Source organism: Festucalex cinctus, chromosome 19 (genome assembly GCF_051991245.1).
Source record: "Festucalex cinctus isolate MCC-2025b chromosome 19, RoL_Fcin_1.0, whole genome shotgun sequence".
Lineage (NCBI taxonomy): Eukaryota > Metazoa > Chordata > Actinopteri > Syngnathiformes > Syngnathidae > Festucalex > Festucalex cinctus.
This window is the reverse complement of record NC_135429.1, coordinates 7,927,476-7,952,186: the sequence shown is the minus strand read 5'-3', so window position 1 is coordinate 7,952,186 and position 24,711 is coordinate 7,927,476. Positions and strand designations below refer to the sequence as shown.

The 24,711-nt window shown below is 42.7% G+C and overlaps 1 protein-coding gene across 1 annotated transcript; it reads left to right on the top strand.

The window, feature by feature from the left end:
• The first annotated feature begins 20,836 nt into the window (after positions 1–20,836).
• Positions 20,837–23,857, top strand: irx1b (iroquois homeobox 1b). Its single transcript, XM_077507010.1, has 5 exons — positions 20,837–21,384; positions 21,753–21,995; positions 22,185–22,959; positions 23,051–23,111; positions 23,564–23,857. Exons 1-5 carry the CDS (start codon positions 21,148–21,150, stop codon positions 23,610–23,612), a joined length of 1,365 nt encoding a protein of 454 aa, XP_077363136.1. The 5' UTR covers positions 20,837–21,147; the 3' UTR covers positions 23,613–23,857.
• The last annotated feature ends 854 nt before the right edge of the window (positions 23,858–24,711 follow it).

Below are 24,711 nucleotides of genomic sequence, written 5' to 3'. Positions count from 1 at the left end.
CCCTCTCAAACACAGGAGGAGAGTCGAAGGTCAGAGGTCAGAGGGCAGTCGATCGGTGCGGGCCCACCCTTCTTCATCATCCGCCCTCCCCGATTCCCTCTCCCACTTGACTGCGCAGCGCCCGATGATTATTAACACGTTAAAACACTTAAGCAGCGCTGGGAGCAAACCACACAGATGAGAGGAGAGGGAGGAGGCGCGTATGCTAATGATTTGCCGCGTATAAATCGCTAATCACCTCATTGGTGACACCATAGGGACACACACCCACACAGACAGAAGCGGCGATATCAACCTAATAAATATTTCTCTTTCGCGTTTGTTTTTCAAAGATACGCTGCATATTTAACAAGCCGCTTCTCGCCGCGTGCGCGCGCAGCCCAGATTTGGCTCTCGTGCCAGTAAACTGCAGCAGGTTTTTGTATACTCAAGCAGGGATCCCTCTCATCTGTGCTTAGCCCAGTAAATGGCGAGTGATTGAAGGGTTTGATGTGCGGCGATTCAGCTGGGAGCTCGTCTGTCTGCGCCGAGCGGCTCGCTCTCGTAATCTGGCGAAGTGAGCCAAAGATGGTTCCAGTCCCGCATAAAAAAAAAAAAGCACACTCACTAGCGAAACCAGTCACAAAAAGCTTCCCGAGTAGTACCATCTGACACAAATTAGATAATGAGGTAAATGGGACGTGAGATAATACAGGCGATGACGAGTGATTCTGTGGCGGATTTAACATTAAACAGCCAATAATTGTTGTGATTTTGCAAAAACAAGCACAGAGGCAGACATTCCTGCATAACTTTGCATGACGCTTCAAACTAACTCAATTTGGAATTGAAGACAGAGTTGAAAGTAGAATCTGCCCAATTAGTCTATGCATAAAAATGATACTGTTTGAGCTGAGTCAATATCACCATAAGGTGCCCTTCAGAGTTTCCAATTTTATACCCCCAAAAGTTCCCACTGAACTTCATATTGTATTAGTAGATGTTATGCTGTTAGAAATGCATATTAGTCAAGATTGCACATTGGGGCCTATTCACTAAAGGTTTGCGTCGCCTTTGCAGGATGCTAGCCGCTAAAAATGGAGCAATCCGGGAGCACCTAATTCACTAAGCAGATGGGGAGATCCGTCACTAAGTCCGCTGCCAACCAGATTGCGCCACGGTGCGCCAGTGTTATTTGCGTGTATGTAAATGAGGTAATCTGCATACATTTGACGCAAAATATGCCCCACTCCAATGCAAATGAGACTCATTGATATGCAGCATCTAATTCACTAACGCCAGCGCAAATAGCCACACGGAGTTTGCGTGACGCAAATAACGTTTTTGGAAAGCATGTATTAACCTGCCGCAACCTCGATCCCGGGATCATGACAGCAGTGCAGTGAGAGAGAGAGAGAGAGAGAGAGAGAGAGAGAGGGGAAATATTTTCTATGTTGGTTTGAGACACATAACGTAAATCAGGTGGAAATGTGCTTTTGTGGGCGTGTTTGCGTCGGTATATGATTAGAGCAATATCCTTAGTGAATAGGTGGGTAACTGGGCGCAGGCTGCGGGTGCAGTTGTGGTACAATATTTCGCGCTATTACCGGACGCAGCACATTCTTAGTGAATATACCCCATTATCTTTATTATTGTAATCCCTTCATATTAACTATGGTGATCAAAAATAGAAAATGGTGGAACGAATATGTGCAACATGAATTCACACGCAGAACGGTATGGTGTTCCACTGGGTTCAATTCTGGGGCCTCTGCTGTTTTCATTGTGTCTGCTGCCCAGCTGAAGAAAACCGCTTTAGTTGTTTAAAGCGCTTTATAAATATAGGGTTGAGTGATGGGTGTCAGCATCCTAATTGCATTATTTAACACTTTCTGAAGAGAGCCAGATTTGATGAAAAGGTTACACTCCTTGTTCATTTTGTTCACACGTACACCCTATACCTATGTCTTGAATTTGAAGGGTTGTTGTAATGTTTGGCCACATACCATAAGATATCAGAGTTTCAACAGAATGAATTTGAGTAATCCATTTTAAGGTATGGTGTTTCCGAAGTAGTCTATAATCTACTCATTCAAACTGAAAAATCTTCATTTTACCAACTACTGTATGCTTCCAATTAAATATTACAGTATACATGCAGTCTGATTGGGCAGCCAAGGCAATTTCTGTGCTTGCCGTATAACAGGGCCACCGTGTCGAATAGTCAATGGAGCCATGGTTGACTCGTGGGTCAGCCTTCCATCTGTCCTCCTTGCTAACATGCAGCATTTCAAGATGGACGTAATCCTGTTCAGTCAGGGTGTGCGTGCATGTGAGTTTCCGTGCATGCGTGCGTGCGTCCCGAGAGGGTCAACTGAGCGGCTGTCAGTCAGTCAGTGAAGTGGTCAAACTGCCCCAGATGGGTTTCTAATTGACTTATGCCAACAGGTCATAACCACCATTAAATATCGGGTCCCGTTTTGGAAAGCCAAACCTTGATTTGAAACCTTAACTACTACCCTATTTTGACAGTTGATTTATTTTTTTTTTATCTCAAATTTGTAACCACTGTTAAAAATTGGTATCTTAAACATGAGGTCACATTTTGACTTGTACGGAGCTCTTCAAACTGTGAAGGGACTCAAAATACTGCACACTTTCTTCTCGTTCACTTCAACATTGTAACAAGAACATGGATCGAACCCACAACCTCTGGGTTGGGATGCATCCACTCCACCACTGAGCTATACCACTCAAATTGATAACCACTGTTAAAAATTGGGAATTCCAAACACTCTTAAGACCCGACTTTGAAACCCTGACTGCTTTAAAACCTGAGGTCACATTCTAACGGTTCAATTTTTTAACTCAATTTAGTAAGCACTAGACCCGGTTACCCCGCCAGCCCCCACAATCATACCTCTGCCTCCCCCTTAGCCTGCTTTCAACTCCCCCTCTGCTTATCTAACCTCCCACTTTCCTCCCCCCCTCCCCAACCGTCTCACTCCTGTCTTTCCAGGAAAGCAGTGTGAAGCTAATGAGGCCTGGCTGGCATTTATCCATCCCTCCATCCCCTGGTGCGTGTGCGTGCGTATGTGCGTGTAACTGATCTAATCATCCAGCGTTAATACTATATTTGCCTGCATCAAAAATAACCATGGACGAGGACAACCTTGTAACGTGCAGGCAAATTAACGCTATGATACGATCGTCAGCAAAGCCCCGACGGGAAAACCAGTGCGGAAACGCAGGTAGTGATGCGCCATTGCAAATGAGGATTCCGAGGCGGCTTTTCAAGGGTGGAAATCAGGTTTTCCGCTCCATTTAAATGTTCCTCTTTTTTTTTTTTTTTTTTTTTGCGGGGAGCTGCATCCCACCTCCGATTGGACATCCACTGTGTCTCTCTACGGACTCGCCAGATGGGAAATCATTCCCACTTTTCCCTCTTGTCCCGGAAGCACCTGTCTCTCTTCCAGGAGGGGGAACTCTTCCGTAGAAACAAACACTGAACAGACTTCACTCACACACACAGGCTTGCGTCTGCAATGTTGAGATTTACCTTTCATAACAGCGGAATATAATCAAAAACTCTCAAGTTTGCAGACAGTCTGAGCTAACGAGAGACATTTCCGAGAGATTCCGACTCGCACTTCGACATATTTGATTCCGTTTAAAGGGCGGCTGCTAATACGAAGGCGAGGACGACGTGTGACAGTCATTAGCGCTAAGTGACAGCTTGTGGTGGCCTCTCAGTAAAACGGTGTGTGTGTGTGCATGTCAAGGGAGCAAGGTGTAATGCATTACATCAACAACAGGTTCACTCCAGCATCCCAGCCTAGCTGACAGTGTTAATATTGCAGCATTATTATTCATCGGAGCACGGATAGCTGAAGGTGTGATGACCTGAGCGGGTGACAGGACTAATTAACCACCGCTTGACCCCGCCTGCAGACAGCTGCTGTGTGAAAATGTGTGACAGTGTGTGTGTCCATTTCCAATCATCCGCAAATAATTGTCTTTTTTTTTTTTTGCATGCACCTGCCCGTCAAATATTTCAGGCATCGCGCTTCGGGTGCATCTGAGTGCATGATGCGATTTGCATAGAGGAGACAAAGTGAATTATCTGACGAGGCGACACAATTGCGGCCAGTATCCGGTAAATATCATGGCGCAAAGGCAGCTAATCATCAGCTAGCAGGCGTCCATCAGCACCTGGAACGTACGTAATCCTCCGGAAGGAGCCGGCGGGAACGCCGCTTCAAAAGGGGGCTCAACTGTGGCAGGTTTATTTACATATTTCAATTCAAATTGTGCACCATATGGCTTTATTCTACTGCCAATCACGTTATCAGCTAAAAAAAAAAAAAAAAAAAAAAAAAAAAAAGAGACAGTGCGACATTGCCGTAAAAAATGGACTTGTTTACACAAAACCGATTACACTGTTTTTGAATTAGCAGATGAAGTTACGACAGCTGTTTATCACTTCATTATTTTCTCATGATTTTCCGACTCGGACCCGACCATGGCAGAAAATGACTTTGGCCCACTTTGGGCAATTTTGCATAAGGACTCAAACTGTATGATGCTCTGAGTCTTCTCATACAATATGTTGCACTGTATCACTTTTTCAAGGACGACGGTCTTGCTACAAAAAGAGTGCCAGAATAAAGATAAAACAATATTGATACAATGAAAGGCGGGGCTTTTTTCCATTCATTTGAATGTAAACGCTTTGCTATTTCATCCACAGATACATATAAAATTCAAAATCGGTTAAGCATTGTTGCAAAGCACAATACGTGTACTGTATCTGATGTATTTCTACACATGGCAGTGTTAAGGCTGCTGTTGTGCCCATTGTTCTCTCGCCCCTCCCCTGGCTGCTCAACCTCTCCATCCCATTTCCTCCATCAACACTCTGGTTTGCGATGGAGAGACATTGTGAGGGGACAGTTAGCTTCATTTTGACTATGTACAACAGTATCATGTACACACTAAAAAGAGCCAAATTGGGTCAAAAATGGCCCGACTCAACTTTGAGTTGTCTAACACAGAAAGGGCCGTATTAAATTAATCCCAAAAAGCAACTCTCTCTGTTGGGTTGTTTGTGGGTTATTAATTTGAACCAACTTTTGGTTTAATTGAATAACCCAATTGAACTCCGTCACTGAGTCAATAATTAAAACATTTTTGAGTTATTTAACTTGGCCCATGTCAATTTCTTGGGTTATTTAATTAGTTATTTGTGGGTTACTCATTTGACCCAACTTTTTGGGTTAATTGAACCAATTTAATTGGGTCAAAAATGAATTGACCCAACTTTGAGTTATTTAAATTTGTTGCTGCCAATTAGTCGGGTTGTTTTGTGAGTTATTTATTTGACCCAACTTTTTGGGTTAGGTGAATAACCCCCCAAAAAGTTGGGATGGTCACTTTTTGACCCAACTGTTTTTAGAGTGTACATTGAGTCTGGTTCTTACCCTGCTCAAAGTTTAAAATGCTCTGAGATAACTTATACGACTATATAAATAAAATTAATGTGATTTTTTTTAAAGCTATTGGCAAGAACTTAATAGCTGAATTTGTCAACTTTTACACTGAAATACTGCAAGTGCCATTGGACTAATTGCTAATCAAAACGATGTGTCAAAGCAATGCAGTGCGACAGGAAAAGCAAAAAGGAGAACTAAAATGTGACTACATGGCATCTAAAATCAATGTTTTCAACGTGTTGGCATTTGACAGGAGCCATCATGATGTCGACGCCTCCAACACGGCTGATTAATGATGATCCTTTGGCTTCGCACAATACCGCATGTTGGCCCACAGACTCTGATACGTCCCCTCGCTCTCTTTCTAAATATGTCTTTCTCTGTTTCCCATTCACATCCTTGCTTTCTGTCCAGGACTCTCTCTCTCTCTCTCTCTCTCTCTCTCTCTCTCGCTCTCTCTGCCCTTCTGTCTGAATCTCTCTCTCTCCCCCACACTTGCCCTCCCTCTCTTTTTCTTTCTCCTCTCAAGCGTGGAATCATTTAATTATTGCCTATAGCTGTTTTGGCAAGCTATTGAATGCCCACCTCTCAAAGCCTGGAGGAAACAATTTACCCCGGGATATCACATACACACACACACCCACATTCGCGCGCCTGCACACATACACACACACAACTTCAAGGAGCGGATTTATTACAGCAGCAGCAGTTCACAGAAATCCATCACCAATTCCAGACTGAGAAAATAGTTGAGGGAGAAAAATAAGATATTAAGAAAACCAAGAAATCTTTTGGGTGGAAGTGAGAACCTGGAATAGTTTTGCATATATTGAGAATGTTTTTTTTTTTTTTTCCCCCTTTCCATTCAGATAAGGGATGTGCTGAGGCTGTGTGTGTGCGAGAGCGAGAGGTGCTAAAGTAATGATATAAAACGTTTAACTCTCCATTATAAGAACAGTAGGAAGTGATTTATTTTGGACTATGCATGTATAACATGTAAAATGTATTGCTTTACAAATATAACACATATTGTGTGTGCATTTTTTTTTTTTTACCTATATGCACTCTTGTCATGACACCTAAGGATTTTTACAATTCTCAAAGGTGCATGTCAATCAGACCCCTGCCAGATGAAGCAAGCGCCCCCTTTTTAGCCAGGCAGAAAAAAAGTGGAGACAAGGAGAATAGTGCAAAACAACAGACATCTATTGAGAGGAAATTAATGACCCATCTACATTGTCTGCATTGTTACTATGTGATGGCGTCTGGAAGGAAGTCAACCCGTTAAGATGACGTCCGCTGAGAAAAAGAGCACTAAAACCTGAGGACGCGGCAGAAAAGGTGGATGAAAGCGAAAGGCGAGGCTGACGGCGACGACGGGCTGTAAATTTTCAACTCGGCCCCCACTTCATTACAGGGTGATCAGAGAGCGGGCCGGGCGGGACAAAGGGCCTCAGTGTTGTTCGCCAGCTCCGTCAGTGTTACACCGGGGTCAGCTCTTTAACTCGCTGCCAATGAATAACCGGCCTTTCAGCTCAGACAATGGCGGCCCGGCTTTCCCCGGCCTCTGCTCGGTCCTAACTATTGTCGACGGCTCCAACCGGGGAAGTGACCAATCTGTAAGAAGTTAAGACGCGCTGGATGTTATTTAAGTTGTGCGTGCGTGTGTGAGTGTGTGTGCAACCCAAGAGAGGTCACAAATACTCCATCATCACCACGTCATTAAAGATTCAAGTGCGCAGCGCATATGGGGCCTGAGCAAAGAATGTGTGTTGGTGTGTGCGTGTTTCGCTTACAGGTAGCGCAAAATCCCGAGCGCAACAATCCGTGTGAACCCCACGCGTCAGTTGAGCGCACACGTGCTGCATTTCAATGGATTTTACAGCCAATTACGTGAAGCTCCTCATTTAATTCAAACCGGAGCCTCTTCATTAAACTGCTGCTGGAGACGTGCGCGTGCATGCTTTTAAGCAGGTAAATAATGAGGGGAATTTTCATGCGTGCAAACCGCTCAGACCACCGCAATGCAAAAACGGCGCTGGGAAGACAAAGAAGACATTCCGACATCATATTTCAACTGCTAATCGTAATAAGTGCACGTGCTAATGGGTAGGTAATAAACATGTATGCTGTTGTGGTTTGAATGTTTCAGTTGCATTATTTAGCTACATGAGTGTTTAAAAAATATTACAAACAACTCTCAGTATGATGCAGTGCACACATTAATAAACAGATCAATGAATAACGCTCAACTCGGGATTGAGCACAAAGGCAGATTTTTTAAAGCAGTTTCCTGTTGGAATCTATGTAACTAATATATTAGTGATCCTAAATTATTTTTGGTTATGACATCAGTACGAGTACTCTTGAGTAGTCACTGATGCCGATAACAAATGCAGATAACAAAAAACAATCACAGATCATTTTAAATATAGACCTAAATATCCCAAAAAATAGAATTTGCCCTTAAAATGACATAAAAATAATGGCAATTTTCTATTATTTTTAATTTCAAGTTTCTCATTGTGAAACGGTCACAATAGGGCGGCCAATACTGGTATCAAGTACTGATACCTTGAAATAAGTCCTGGTATCGTAACGGCCTGATACTGATACTTGGTATCAGTACTCAGTCATGCTTACTATTAGGGATGTAACGATATCCAAACATCACGATACGATATCACAATAGGAAGGTCACGATAATAATACGATATTGTGGGGCGATTGCCGATATTTAAAAAATATGACAATATTGTAAGAAAAAGAGCTCATACTAAAAAAAGCACAATATTGTACATAACAGCAATGCATATAAACCACCGACAATCTCGAATAATATTGAGGCACTAACTTGCTAATGCAAGGTGTATGTATACTAGGCGTATGCTTAGCTAGCTGAGACGAGGCGAGATGTGACGCGACGCGACGGACAGACGGATGGACGGATGGATGGATGGATAGATGGATAGATGGATAGATAGATAGATAGATCAACAGTGCCTCTGCTGGTTGCCGCCTAGCATTGAACTTCATTTTGTTTCAATTGATTCAAGACACGATTAATCCATTTCACTCATTTGACCAAAAGCTTAATGATCAAATGATGTATTATTACGCTTGAGCATACTTTCTACAACCTTTTTTTTCTTTTTTTTTTTTTTTTTACAAATTTCTCCTCTAAAACTGCACTTATATCATTTGCTGCCTCTATATTGCACACATTTTCTCTGCCTTACATTCAAAAAGCAATGCAGCAAATTCGTAAACACTCATTTACATTCCTAACTGTCACTCAGACACACACGCACACTCCTTCCATGGAGCATTCAGTCCTCATCAGTTGACACCCCAAGTTGCTCAGGTTTCAATACTCGGGCTGGGGAGAAAAAAAAAAAAAAAAAAAAACTCCCTGTCTTTCGCTCACTGTGACAGTAGGTGTTGCATACTAATGTGTGTGTGTGTGGTATCTGTGCACGCGCGCGCCTGTGTGTGTGTGTGTCTCAGGGGGTTGAAACGAGGAAGTCCTCTCCCATTACTTAGTGCCCACCAGCTGGGCAGGGGCAAGGGCTACAGCAGCGAGACAGATGGTACCGTCACCCCCTGCTCACACACAAAGTAAAACACATACACACACAAGCACGCACAACTATATAAACACACAATGGTGTAACAGTGAGGATTGAGGAGGAAGTCATTAGCTCAGAAAACCGCAAAATTCCTTATTGAACGAGGGGGAGGAAGAGGAGTGAAGGAGGACTAAAGATAAAGGGGGGTGGAAGAGAGAGGAGTGAGGAGTTTTTTTTTTTTATATCCGAAATTCAGTTCTGCTGAGGCAATCTGTCATGCTTGAAATAATTGCTCTCGTCTCGCGTGAATGAAGTGATCTGTCGTCGCCCGCTGCATTAAGGCCTTCGGAACTGCCCTCGCATGCGCCACTACGCACACGTGCGCAGTCAAAAAAGCCGTGACCTTCGCATGATGCCGTGACATCTTGAATAAACCGTCGGGATCGCGATAAGACGGCACATGGCTGAAATCTGCTTCCATCTTCCCCACTCTAAAAAAAAAAAAAAAAAAAATGTTGGGTAAATTATAACCCAACTTGAGTAAAAAAAATATATATATATTGAAATTGCCCGAGCCAACTCTGCGTTATTTAACAAAAAATAGGGTTGCATTAAATTATTAACCCACAAAGCAATGTGTTCATTCATTCATTTAACCAACTTTTTGGGTGAATTCAATTGGGACAGCAATGAACTGACCCAAGTTTTTGAGCTATTTAAATTTGTTTATGTCAATGTATTGGGTTGTTTTGTTGGTTATTTTTGGGTTATTCATCTGACCCAACTTTGAATTGACCCAACTTTGTTGTTTAAATTTGTTAATGCCAATTTGTTGGGTTGTTTTGTGGGTTATTCAATTGATCCAACATTTTGGGTTATTTGAATAAACCCAATTGAATTGTGCCAAAAGTGAACTGACCCAACTTGTTCAGTTATTTAAACTAAAAAGTGTCAAATTATTTGACCTAACCTTTTGGGTTAAGTTGGGTTGAGCCCTCTTTGACCCAATTTGAGTTAATTTTGACCCAACTTTTGGCTCCAACATTCATAATCATTCTGTCTATACTCTCTATGTGTTTTATCAGTAAGAGAAGAGTGGCGGGCTCGGGTCTCTTTGGGTCAACATCGTGCGGTTGTCAATTGTAACGTGTTTGGCTCGGCTGATGCGCTGTGTTGAATGAGAAAACAAAAAGGGGAGGGAAGCTGTAATTGCACTTAAACTGCTGCTCCTGGACTAATATTTGCGCAAGTGGTGAAAAGAGACATTAGTCGCATTGACTTGTGGGCCGTTATTGGACTGTCGTGTGGTGAACTATTTAGCAAGTTTAAGCTACTTAAACTGGCGGAACGGAACCTTCCGTTCAACTGGTGCCGATATGGCGTTACTAACCACGAGAGGCTGACATTTTTTTTTCCGGGAATCATGTAGGATTCCCCCCGGATGGAAGTCAACTAGCTTTTATGGATTGGGACGGTACAAGATAAAAAGTTCACGGGAGCAGAATGGGAGCGGGATTATCCATTAGGAAAATAAAAGCCTCAGACAAATGTTTTTTTTTTTTTTTTTTTTTTTGCAAAATGGGAGCGGTACGGGAGTGGGAGTCATTTTGAACGCCAACAGGATGGGACGGGAGTCATTTTCACCAGGAGTTTTTTGAGTACTCGTACTGGTATCAGTTTGAGAAACAAAAAAGTGGTGGCATCCCTAGTTTTAAGGTTTGTACTGTTACATTGACAGTGTCATTTTGTAGGTTTCCATAATAAATCAGTGCATATAGTGTACATGCATCATTGTGTCCACCGCCTGTATACACAATACCCTGGTCACATGCCCCCATACTCACCGCCTCCCGCATCGGCTCGGCGCACGCACGCGCACACAGACGGTCAAATAGACATACAGTCTGTCATATTTGCGGCTGGTAAACAAGCTGTTCGAGCCGGCAAGCTGAGTAAACCGGAGACAAGGGTGTGCTTAATGAAGTGGGCCGCCTCCCAGCACAACATCTCATCATCACTCGGGCTCAAACAAAACACTCGGCCGCTAATTGGCCGAGCTTGCATGGAGCCGCCGTAAGGAATGCGCGCTAACTCCCCCATCGTCACCATCAGCACCGGCACCGGCGCCGCATCCACTGTTGCTTCTCAAAGGCTTGACGGACTGCGGCAGGACCGTTTTTGAGTCTTTGCACGGATACGTGACAGTCTGCTCCTCTGACAGACAAAAGTCCATTTTTAATTCCAGCAATAATCACTGCTGACAATCACTTGCTAGTCAGATATTGTTGCCGGTGCCTTGGCATCTTTTGACTTTTGACTCGCTGGCTTGGAGCTTGCGCAGGCAACTCTTCCTCTTACTTGAAAGTCAAACCAACAAAACCCTTCGCCTCGTCTGTGTGACAACACCCGCAGAGGAAATCCCCGCAGATGTTTACGGAAGCCATTGGAAAGATTCATACATAAACTGTTCAATTATATTTATGCAAACGAGCATCTATATACACTCACCACCCACAGGTACAAAGCGGTTTTGTCACCGTCAGAGATATTAATTAAACAGCATGCTCATTCTAATATGCTTGCAGTTGAAAGTGTACTTGGCTACTTTGTAGTTAAAGGTAATTGTAAAGGTTTTAGAAATGCATTCATCGTTAACTAGTTTGTTAACACTTTAGACTGTTACCGTAATAAGGCATTTGATAGATAAAAAGAGACTGGGTTCCGATTCTTATCCTCTTTTATACATGATGATCACATCAGACGGAACCGTAGACGACATGTCCTTTTATGAATTCTTTTCTTGAGTGACGCATGCACGCGAGGAATTTCCGTGCTGTTTTAGCACCGCCACCTGGCGGTCGGGAGGGACGAAATAGACAATGTTTTGGGGTATAATTTTACAAAATAGCATATTTTGGGGGTTTGTTGTATACAAAATAACCTATTGTTTTTGTGGTAGATTTTGTATAAAAAAATAGCCCAATTGTTTTGGGTCAATTTGTACAAAACAACCCTATTTTTTTGTTGTTTTATGTAAAACAACCCAGAAAGTTGGGTCAAGTTGATTCAAGTAACGGATTTCACCCAAATTGAGTTAATTTTTACCCAGCTGTTTCTGGAATAAAATTTTCACTTAAAGTGACAGTGTGTGTTATTTAGCGCCGTCTGGTGGTGAACTAATAACTCATTCATTTAAAAAAAAACACTATCAATTTTAATAATATACCAAAATGTATATTTTATCACTCCAATGTACATTTTTCAAATATAATCGTAGGTCTATAGTAATTGCTATAGGTCACATTACGTCATTCAGGAGAGGCTGACATGTTTCGCCAACATCTTTTTGCTACGGATACCCGAAGGAGATGAACCATGCAAACGTATTTAGCCTCTGGTGGTGCTTGCAGCTCCTGCTGCCGCTTTGCGCTTGCTAGTTTTTTCTAGCTTCTCCCACTAGCCGCTCGTTAGCCGCTCCAGCTAGTTCTTGCTAGCCCCTAATGCTCGCCTGGTTACTTGCTCACTCCAAATAGTAATTGATAGTAATTGGTGCTGGGCTTGCAAAGTGTGGTCTGTCTGAGGCACCGTAATTCGTGTACTTCAAAATCATTGCATTCTATTAGTACACCATTAGATTGCACTAAATTCTACACACTGTAACTTTAAAACAATCATGTGTTGCGCACATTTATGAATGCATGTTTTACAATCACACATCGCATCATTATGTAAACTACAAAATGTTTTGAGAATAAAACGACATGTGGGGAGAAGCAAATTATTATTGAAAAGAAGTTCAACAATGGCTCATTTTTGCAGTCCAAGTTTAAGGTCAGACCAACCTCGACGCAGGGTGGAGATGTGTTGAGCGAGTGTGGGGTTTAGGAGGAAGTTGACAGAGCTTAAGAGTACGGAGCACACACCCAAATGGCTCGTGGTCAAAGTCTCAAAGTTACTTTGGAAAAACCCCAGCGCACCACAGCGCTCAGTTCAGTTTCATGGATATGTTTGCTTTACTGTACTTTTGGGTTATTCGGGAAGGGGGGCAAATATTTCTGACTAAGATAGCCCCGGCTGAGGGCGGATTTCAATTACTAGCAATACTTTTTATATTGATGGAGCTAATATTTGGTCAAAAAGGTCAAATGTGGAACAAATAACAAAAACTGAAGCTGTTTAATTAAAAACGGACTTGACAGAGCTACCTAATGCTAATTAGCCTTCATTCACTTTAATCCCAGGGTCCTCGATAGGGTCTGTATCAGATATCAAGTTCTTCCACACCAAAGTGAAAGGCATGCTGCACGACCAGTACTCAGAACAATTAAAAAGTGAGACAACATCTTGAAAATATTATGCCAATTTCCATTTCCCAAATATTAATATGATGTGTGTGTACAGTACACATTTGAGCCTGTGTATATAATATTGTTCTGTACTAGCATGGATTACATCAAATCCAAAATAAATTCAAAACGTGTGCACCAAAATCTCGCTGTATAATCATTCCAGCCGGGAAAACAAACCGCTCAAATAAACGATTAAAAGTTCAAAATTATTATGACATCCAAGCCCATGTTGAGTGTAAGTAAACTTCTCAATACAACTGTCCATCACATATCCTTTTTATTAATATGTACTCTAAACATCTCAAAGCTCTTGATACGTTTCGATAATACACTGACAGGGTTTCTGCAGGTATCAGCAAATCTAATCTAATGGATTTTAATGACAGTTTTAATGCAACTTAAAACTAATTTAATATCAACATCATACCCATACGTATATAAACACACAGACGTGTATATATATATACACATCTATGCATATGCTGTTTATGTATTAGAGCTGTCAGAACATTAAAATTTGTAATCATAATTAATCGCATGCTTTCCATCATTAACTCGCGATTAATTGGATATTAATCACATTTTATATCAGTTGTAAATGTACTTTAACAATCACATTCTTTCAAGTTTTTCCATACTCTTCTTAATTAACATAAAAGTGAACAAATATGTTTACCAAATATAAATGCGGCTGTAGCATTTAGTTCATTGATACAGTACTTTTTAAAGGCCATTTTCAGTTGTAAAAAGTTAATATTTTGTCTATAATTCATGTGGTAACTTAATTTTCATGTACAATTAATGCCTTTAAAAAGTAATTTTTTCTACTTGGTGTCGACTAATGATAACATCACCTGTGCTGAGGAAGTGGGTGACGACCAATCATGGCTGACCAAACCCATAAAACAGGTGAGCCATGATAGCCCGTTACCTACTTCCTCAGCACACGTGATGTCATCATCAGTCGACAGCAAGTAGAAAAATTACTTTTTAAAGTTATTAATTGTACATGAAAAATAATGAAGTTATCAAATTCATTCGGGACAAAATATTAACTTTTCACTGCTGAAAATTGTTCAATCAGTCAAGCATCCATTTATAGAAAGTAATTCACAAAGTTATTGGGAATTAAGATATTTTAAACAGTTAAAAGGAGTGTGAAATATTGAGTCATAGATTTGTGTTGAAGTAATTTTTCTACCAGTAGGTGGCATTGGTGTTTCATGTTGAACATTGGCGACATTTATCTTTTCAAATTCAGAGCAATTTGTATTTGGAACATGAAGCAACGTGTCCCCAGTCACCAACAAATACATATATTTTTAATCACATTAATAATTGCAAAATGGTATTATAGCGGCGACTCTGTGCAACGTTGTAAGTAAAATAAATGCTTTTTAATGCCATTTAAGGCTTTAATTTTAGCCATATCCATTTCATGACTCTTTCTGAATGACCCGCGGACACCCTGACTGCATTCGTTTATATAAACCTGGATTCATGTCAGCTGGATGGAGGACAGGCCACGCCCCCTCACTGCTGCTCCTCCTACCGCCAAGTAAGCCCCTGTGCGGACAGCGGGCGGTGGGGAGCCAATTGATCTGAACTTTGACCCCTCCTGCTCATGACAGGGGTGGCTGGAGGTCAGGCCTGTAAGGGATACCCTCTTTATCTGTCCCCTAGAACAGGAGCTCAAAGCTAGCCGGGGCATCCAGCCAGAATCGGCGGTTCCCCCGGGGTCCCTCCCACCTCCTCCACCACGTCACATTCATATGCTCAATGTGAGCCTTGGTGCTCTGCGGCCCGTGATGCTTTGACCTGAGCTAAGTATCTTTGATTTTCCCGAGGGAAGCTTTGCCCCGTTTTTTTCTGCTCGGAGAAATAAACATAGTACAAAGAGCGGTTCTTCAAACTCCCACACGCGACACCTTTCCCCGTTCTAATTCCGCCATCTTGGAGATCTGAGCCACTTCTCAAGCTCATCCTTCCCTCACTCGAGGACTTGGGAGGGATTTGCCTGTGTAATGCCGCCGCTCTTTGAGGTAGTCATTGAAGTCAGCACTACTGCATTAAGCTTACTGGTCCTCCTATGAGGGCTACTTTTCATCACACAACACACACACGGAGCCACACACGCGCTCCCTTCGCCTCCCACACCTCGCTTTTATGTCAAGCTATTGTTTTTAACGGCATTATAACGGTATCATTCCGCTCCCGCTGACAACAACAAAGACAAGAAACGGCAAATCCGAGAACATAGCGCTGCTGCGTATGTGTGAGTGTGTGTGTGTGCTCTTTAAAGCAATGCTAATGGCCCCTAAGAAGCATTAAAGTGACCCCTACTGTAACAAAAGAGTTAATAATCCGTTTAGAAAACAATCAGATTGCTATCCATGAGAAAAGCCCCCTGCTAAGTCTTTCTGTAAAGAAGGAGGAGGGAATTCACCTTTTTTTTTTTTTGTTTTTTTTTTTAAAGTCAGCAATCTTGTCGAACATGGCTCGTTTTCATCGCTCTCAATGGGGAATGATGGAACAGTATTTAACGGCGGCTCTTTAGACGCAATCTGCGAATAAAAAGCGGTTGGAGTTGCACAAGCTGGGCTGATTCACTGTGACCCTCGCCGGAGGTCAGGGTCTGTTTTCTGGCCCAGGCACTGTAAATGAGTCCCATTGGGCTTCTAAAGGAGCTATTAACAAACAAACGCTGGCACGCCCATTAATTGCTAATGATAGGCTCTTTGTCGAGCGTTTCCCCTCTGGGTCAAAATGTTCTGTCAGCAGGATGCATCTCCAGGCAAAAGGCAGTCAGGTCACATTGCAAGTGATATAATTGCTCGCATTATAATAATAGCCATTAATAATCACGTCTCCAGTGTAGTACGTCCTCACACTGTGATGATTAAAACAAAAAAATAAAAAAGTGTGGGATCAGTGTGAAGTGGATATAAAACGATGGGTCGCTACCTGAGGCTGTCAAAGCTTATCTGTTATGTGTCGCAGTGATTCATCTGATTCAGCGTCAGCTCATAGTGGAGTCTACCAGTGCTTAAGATAAGACTTTTATCTATTTTTTTCTGCACTCATACTTCCTTCCCTGAGATCCAACATCACAGAATTGGACTATATATGATGTCATGATAACCAAGTGTGAAAGGTGGGCTTCTTAATCGGTTGTGGCTGTCCCAAGGTGATCACGTGAAGAGACATCATCAACCCCTTAAAAGGAAAAATGGTATAGAAAATGGATGGCTGAATGGAAGTTTTTTTTTTCATGGGATTATAGTTGTACATCAGGGATGTTAACTTTATTTTTTGTCACAGACCACTTGGTAGTTACGGCTTCCCTCAGACAGCTGTTATGAGGGTGAAACCATATCAGTTTTTAATCACCTCATTGTTTTATTACATACACACAAGTTGATGAAATCAGAAGTGAAGGAAATAGTTTGCTCAATTTTTGATCAGGTTTCTGTAAAAATGTTTTAGCTCATTATTTGGGATGTTTTTACAAATGTGAATTCCTGCTGTTGCTACAACTCATGACATGACAAATTTCTGTTTATATTCAATAAATGGATCAAATGTGAGATTCCAGTCCATCGCTGATGTCAACTTCCCTCCATTTGTCATCGTCATACTGAAAATGTCTTTCATCAGGGATTGGCTAAATTAGCCTTATGGGTTTGGGCTATAGCGCCACCTGTTGCACTGGTAAGCAATTGGCAGTTTACAAATGGGTATACGTGAAGACACTTTTTTTCCCACAACTGGTAAAGTTACTAGAATGATGCAAATATGTGGCACTTTTATGCACTGTCTCTCCAGTAGAACATAATTTGCATAATTACTGGAGCATCACTTGTCCATTCCTTTTAAAAGTGTTTATTTATACATAACATGTTTGCTGATGCATTACAATTATGCAAAATTCTACATTTAGGCTATGAGTCATTTTTGGTTTCACCAAATATGGAACGATAAGGATTTGATTAAAGCTGAAAATCGTTTGGTGCGGGTTTGGTTTCGCCCAACTGCCATTTTGCCTTTTCTCTTCATGACACCATTATTTCCATTGCTTCAATTGGAAACATATCAGTGACGAGAAAGCAACCGTCCTGAAAGCAAATGTAAACGCTAAAAAAAACTAAACTCAAAGAGAATATTTTTCAATTTTATTTTAATTGGCCATTGGGAGCTAAACAAGTCATTTGCATTTATGTCTTCAATTAAAACGGTATTTACAGAGATCCAATTTCAGACTGAGTTTAAGTATTTCATTTGGTGCATTATAGTCAATATTTTCCCCAAAAGTTGCACTTATGTCTGCTCTTTTGGAAGGGCCAAGCTCACACATAACACAACTCTTGTTTACACAAATAAAGTTTCCTCAAATTAGAGGTGAATCAGCAAATGTGTCAACACAACAAATACTGTTCGCTGTATCCATTAGAATGTAGTTGAATCATCATTTGTGCCACCTCTTGAATATTGAACAGATGAAGCATCAGGCAAAGCACAATGCTTTCCGTCATTTTTATTTACCTCACTGAAAATGACCCAGGAGGAAACGAGCAATGTGAGTGGATTGTGGGACTTCATTTGAACGTGTCCGAATGTAAGTTATTCCTTTGTCTGCGCGCAGCTAATAGCGGGGAATGGCTTTCAAATGGAGTCAAGCTGCCTCCCGAGATCCCTCAATCCAGCGTCGCCATAAAGAGAGGTCTGAGGCCAGTCTAAATATTTGGTAGTCTTAGCAGGTTCGTGTTAAAAGACGCACACTCGCACACACTGTGAATGCACAAGCAGGCCTCGGCTGTGAAGTTGAATGGCATAGCTCAAAGCCTTCCTCCCCCTATCCCCCCTTTTCTCTCTCTAAACCGCCAAAACCATTCTCCCCCCTTTCTCCCGCTCAGAGGAATTCATTAACTGCCTCTCCACAGAGACACTATGGAAATCAGGCAGCTACAAAGGCAGAGAGAGAAAGAGAGATGGAGGGAGAGAGAGAGAGAGCGAGCGGGTGGGAGGCGAGGGTGTGTGTTGAATGGGGTTATATTATCCTATTAGATGGTGGATATGTCTCGTTTCCCTCCCTGTCATGAAAAAACAACATCAATTTTGAGTGAGAAACAAGACAGAGAGAGAGAGGGAGAGAGAGGAAGGGAATGCTGCGAGTGTTGCTCTTTTATCGGGCTGAAATGGAGTCCCCTGGCTCCATTTACCTTGGCAATGAGGAAAGGGCCACTCTCTATGAATGCCATTTAAAATGCCATGGAGATTAAGCATCCTCTCTTTATATTTCTCTCTCTCACACTCACACAAGCCGCATCATGATATCCGTTTAAGGAAAACAGCTTTGAGCTGCACAAGTGGCCTGTGGCGCTTCGAGGAGAGAAAGCAAACGCCACATGAGTGGTCCATCACTTAGCCCGAGTGGGCTTTAAGCACAGTAATGAAATCATTAGACCGCCCGCCTCCCTCCCCTCCTTCCCTCTCATCTCTCTCTCGTTTTCTCAGCTCGTCGGAGGGGGGCTCCAGGAGGAGGAGGATGATGATGATGAATCTGTATTTATGGGGATAGGGTAATTACACGGCTAACCTCTGAGGGAAGCCAGGAGGGCCACAGGCCAGTGAGCAGGGCGCCGGGTGCGCTACCTCATTAGCACCGCCCCAGTGCTCGAGTGTGTGCGCATGTGAGTTCACATAAGAATCGTTGCTATTTTGATGTTCAAACCTGTTAATGAGAAGGCAACAAGCAGTTCCCTGCCTTTATCCTTCACAAAAAGTCCACTTTCGCATATACCATCATGTTTTCTTCGATGAGAATTCGGTGCATTATATGATTCGCAGCTCATCCGAAATTCAACTTTTCCAAACTATAAGAGAATTACTATTGTTATTTTAAATATAATACAATATGAATTAAGCAGAAAAATCTAGCTGTTTATCCCTCTCAGCGTTGGCCATTTTGCAACTTGCTGTCATCGGGGTCATGTTGCATTTGAGGAAGGTGGGAAGTCGGACTTTTCCGATTTCAAACCAGGAAGTATGCACACAAGAACGCCCCTTTGAACTTGGATATCAGAGTTGCAAAGTCAGGGAGAAAAAAAAAAGGACCCAATTTCACCGACCACTTTAAATCTGACGTCCCTCGGCAATGGCGAACCCCCAAAAAACAAAGACCATGAATGGCAAAACATAATTTACACAATTATAAACATATGTAACTATTTAATTATTATAACATTAATTTAGTTATTCGAAAACAGTAACTTTACATAACCCATCGTGATTTTGACTGACAACAATTTATCAGAATCAGCCATCTTTGTTGTTTACATTCACTTTAAACACTTTAAGGAACTGGGAGATTCCAAGTGGAATATGTCCGACTTCCTGGAATGCAAAATCAATTTGTGAATGTCACATGAGTAAACCCGGAAAACAGGTGAGCTGTGATTGGTTGTTAGCTGAGCATTTAATTAAGCACTGCAATGTCATTTTTATTTAACAGTAAGTGACAAAATGGCCGTCCGCTGATGGAGATGGATAAAAACAGGTGGCTTTTTCTGCTAAATTCATATTCCAGAAATGCAATATTAACCTGAATGTCATGTTTAGACTATAGTGGGGTCGCAGAGAGCATATTGTGAAGATTTTTTTTTTTAACTTGACTTTCTCTTTCAAAACATTTTTATATTTTTTTTTTTGTGGGGAGAAGTCTGCATTTGTATTCATTTCAATGCGATGATTTCAGTTACGAGTGTGGTTATGGAACAAATTAAACTCATATCTCAAGGCACCACTGTCACAATTTTGGTCAATGAACAATTTGTCTGCAGCATCACATGTTAAAACAACAAGTCCATTCTTCTCAGGCAACATCTGTCATTTTCCACTCCGCAGCACTGATCTTATCCTCTCGATCTCTATCAATCCCATCCGTCCCTGGTATCCGCCCTCTGAAAATATGCTCCAGTGACTTCCGTCGATAATCACGGACATTCCTCCTGGACCTGGCCCTGGCCGACCATATCAATGGCCTGCCGGTCCCATCTGCCTGCCAGAGACTGCAGACAGAGTGGCTAAATAGTGAGGATCAGCTGTCACGCGCGTGCGCGTAAAACGCGCGCAAAAGGTGCCAATTGCCCCCGCGCTTAATTCATTATTGCTCATTTTAATGATAGCGTTTAACGACATTTGTTGCATCCGCGATTGCGAGTTGAACGTGATGAGCATGCACCAGCAATGTGACAATGCCAGGCGGTGTATTTCTCACACCACTAATAAAATGGCACACTTCGCAGATCCTCCTCTATGACCATATTGTTCGACTTAAAAAAAAAAAAAAAAAAAGTCCATGCACACAAGCATGCACGAGCGCACACACCACAAGCCACCCACGACCTGCATGGGCTAACCAATGCACTAATCGCCTGCCCTGGGCATAGGAGGAGCTTGGAGCTTAAGTAGGCTGCCAATCAGTCAGTCAGCTCCACATCCAGAAAGCTCCTGCGGCCAAACGCGCGCATCACTCCGCACTCGACGTGCCAAAGTGGCGCTTTGACTCGGACTGTTAGAAGCGCGCAAGTGGAAGCTTGACAGTTTCCAAACAGAGGACTCTGGTGATTTAGTAACCTCTTTTATTTTTGAGCTTCTTCCATTATCTATTTGGGATTTGTTTTTGTTTTTTTTGTTTTGTTTTTTTCATCCCCTCCCTCTGCCTGCTCTTGTCGACTTTTGGGAGCGATTTTACTGGACATGGCTTTCCCTCAACTGGGGTACCCCCAGTTCCTCAACGCCGCCCATGAGGTGTACGCGGGCGAACGGCCGGCCTCGAGCCGGGAAGGGAGCGGCGAAAGCGGCGTGAGCTCGTCGGCCACAGCCGCCGCAGTCGGCTCCATGCTGGGGATGTACGGGAGCCCGTGGGCGGCCCCCAACTACAGTGCCTTTCTGCCCTATAGCGGAGCGCCGGACCTCGCTCTCATCTCGCAAATGGTAAGACTTGTAAGTTGTTTACATAACTTCAATGACGCGGTTCATTAGCCTTAACATACTGTCATTAATTTGGACTAATTGAGAACGAAATATTTCGGTACTTTTTAACGCTTAAATGTAAAATTATCATTGCAAAAATTGCATTTCAATTTTGACTTGTTTTGAAAGCAATTTTATGCTTGATATTACCACAACAAAATAAATCCTTATACGCAATTTACATAAGAGAAAAAAAATATGTTCGTCTAGTATTGCAATACCGCAATATTTAAAATCAAAAGCAATTAAAAATAACCTAACATTCACATTTTTTTTTTTTTATGTATCTATAAATTATTCACACACTAATATTTCCCTCAAACTTGCAGGGTTCCCAGTACGAGTTAAAGGACAGCCCGAGTCCCCACCCGGGCTCTCTACCTGTGCACGCTGCTCAAGGTTTCTACCCGTACGGCCAGTATCCCTACGGAGACCCGTCGAGGGCCAAGACCGCCACGCGAGAGACCACCAGCACCCTGAAGGCCTGGCTGCAGGAGCACCAGAAAAATCCTTACCCCACTAAAGGGGAGAAGATCATGCTTGCTATAATTACGAGGATGACACTCACGCAGGTATATAGGGAAAAAAAATCATATTTTTAAAAAAGGGGGAAAAATATAGCTCTATAGTGGATGGAAAAAAAAAAGCAACAAAAAGCCAACAATTTCTTTTCATATTATTTTTTTAATGGCTGTAGGCCAAATTCCACCACGGACTAAATGTAATTAATTGGCCTAATAAAACGTTTCGGTGTATTCAAGGTGTCCACCTGGTTCGCAAACGCACGCAGGCGTCTCAAGAAGGAGAACAAGGTGACGTGGGGCCGCAGCGCCGAGGACCGCGACGGACGCATCTTCAGCAGCGACAACGAGGACGAGCAAGGCAAGAACGGCAGCGACGACGACGACGACGAAGACGAGGAGATCGACTTGGAGACGGTCGACATCGAAAGACCGGAGGAGCCGCGCGCCGCAGCGGAGCAGGGCTGCAGGAAGGGCGAGAAGGAGTCGGACGTGGCCGGCCGACAGGCCTCGACGGAGCCTCGGAGCACCGAAAGCACCAGGACGCTTTCCGCGGACGCGGCTATTTCCCTCAATAAAGCCCCACCCGCGGCCAAACCGGCGGATGGCTCCCCCGGCAGGCAGGAGTGTCAGAGACCGCCGCAGAGCAAACCCAAAATCTGGTCCCTGGCTGAGACCGCCACGGCACCGGACAGCTCGCACAAACCCTCCCACGCTGCGCACGCGCACCACCCGGCTTTGGCGCCCGGCGCCGGACACCCGGCGCTGCTGCCGGCTCATGGGATTTACACGTGCCAGATCGGCAAACTGCACAACTGGGCCAACGCGGCTTTTCTCAACGCCAACTCGCTGTTGAACATGAGGTCGCTCCTCGGAGGAGCGCAGGCCGGACACCTGCCCCTGCGCGGCCCCGCGCCACCCGTGCGTCACGACGCGCGCCCCGGACACGGCACTTCCGGGACAGAAGACGACAGTGACGGAGACTCGTCCGGAAGCTTTAGTCCAAAAAGAGACGGTATACGACGACGGGATGTTATCGCAACATCGTCGTGTAAAAAACAAAAACAAATCACAAATAAACTCAACAGGTTTTTGTTGTTTTCCAGATGACGACAGTGACCACAGACCGGATTCACTCAAGTCTCCATTCCGGCTCATCACTGACAGGTAAACGCCACGCATTTAATTGACGCGATCAAGCTCGATTTCTTGCCACATGTCTCCTGCTAAATGAAGCCTCGAGCAGGTGGGGGTAAACACTGCTACACCTGACTGGCCACGGAGGCTGAGCTGTGAGCACATAAATCATGTGATTGAGAGGCCACTTTAACGCCTCGTCAGGCAGCAGGCTGATGCGTCCTGCGGGGGCCTCAGAGTTATCTCCACGCAAGCCGGGTCATTTAAATAATCTGCAGCCGTTTATTCACGCCTCCCCTGAGTGAATTCAGTCAATGCATGTCAAAGGGAGCCCTGCCGAAAGGCTTTGAACGACATTTCAAGAGGGTTTCACATTTGGGTTAAGAGATAAAACATTATTCATGTACAAAAAAAAAAAAAGAATTTTTTTTTTAGTTTCATGTAATTGCTCTAATTCTTGTATTTCTTCTTTGTTCCAACAGACCACACCATGGCACAGGAACACAGCGAGCTCTCACATCATCATTATGAAATAACTAACAAACGTAAAAAAAATAAAAATATTTAACGAGAACAATTTAACAAAGACTATTTTTGACAGGTGGCAACCTGTTAGAGTGTTACCGTTTAGCCTATAATTGTAAAAGCAATGTTTTCTTGTTATCAATTTGGTTGTACCTCTCATTTCTGTATGTTCTTTTACCCTCTTACTGTTTTCTTTTGGAAAATTGTAAATACTGGATATGAATTTGTCTTGAAAGAATATATTTTTCAGAAACTAAATAAATGTCATTATAGTCATTTATAATTGAAAAAAATGGCTTGGTCTAATTTAAATAAGGGAGCGTATACACTTAAATTTATTTATTGATTTATTTATTGAAAACCTTCATACTAGTTTTGAAACTTTGCAATTTCTTATTTATTGCCATTTAGAGATGTTTGATACCACTTTTTTTTTTTTTCCCCCCAGATCGATATCAGTACAGGTCTAGTACATAAAACTTCCCCCTAAAAAACAATGACAGATCATTTTAAAGACCTGAATATATATCCCAATATAGCATTTTCCCTTTTTTTCTATTCTTGTACTTTCTTATTATTGATTGCAAAATGGCCACAAGATGCGAGTACCAATACCTTAAAATAAGGCTGGTATCGGCACCGATACCTGTACTCGCCCATCATCCATCTACGGTGCAATTTTGATACATTACTATCTTATAGGGCTGGGTTTTGTCAACAACCTCATGGATACATTATCACAATACAGGTGTCACAATACGATACGTATCGTGATACACGTGTATCCCGGTGGCCTTCAAGGCGATACGTATTCCGATATTTTACATGACTTTACATCCATTTTTATGAACGCAGTTGTGTTACCCAAATGATATTTTTCATTGTGCTGAATGGCTTCTTGTGATGTCAGCAGCGCTTCCGGTTTTCCGCCAGTGCGTCATGCCTGGTCGAAATGTGTGCATGAGCAGCGGGGAAATCTTTGAAATGAATGTGCAATATCCATTCTGACACCTCCATATTTTTGGAGTAGACAGCCTATAATACCTGATAATGTTATAATAGACTTGCCATATTTGCCTGATGATTGCTAAGTTGTCTCGTATTT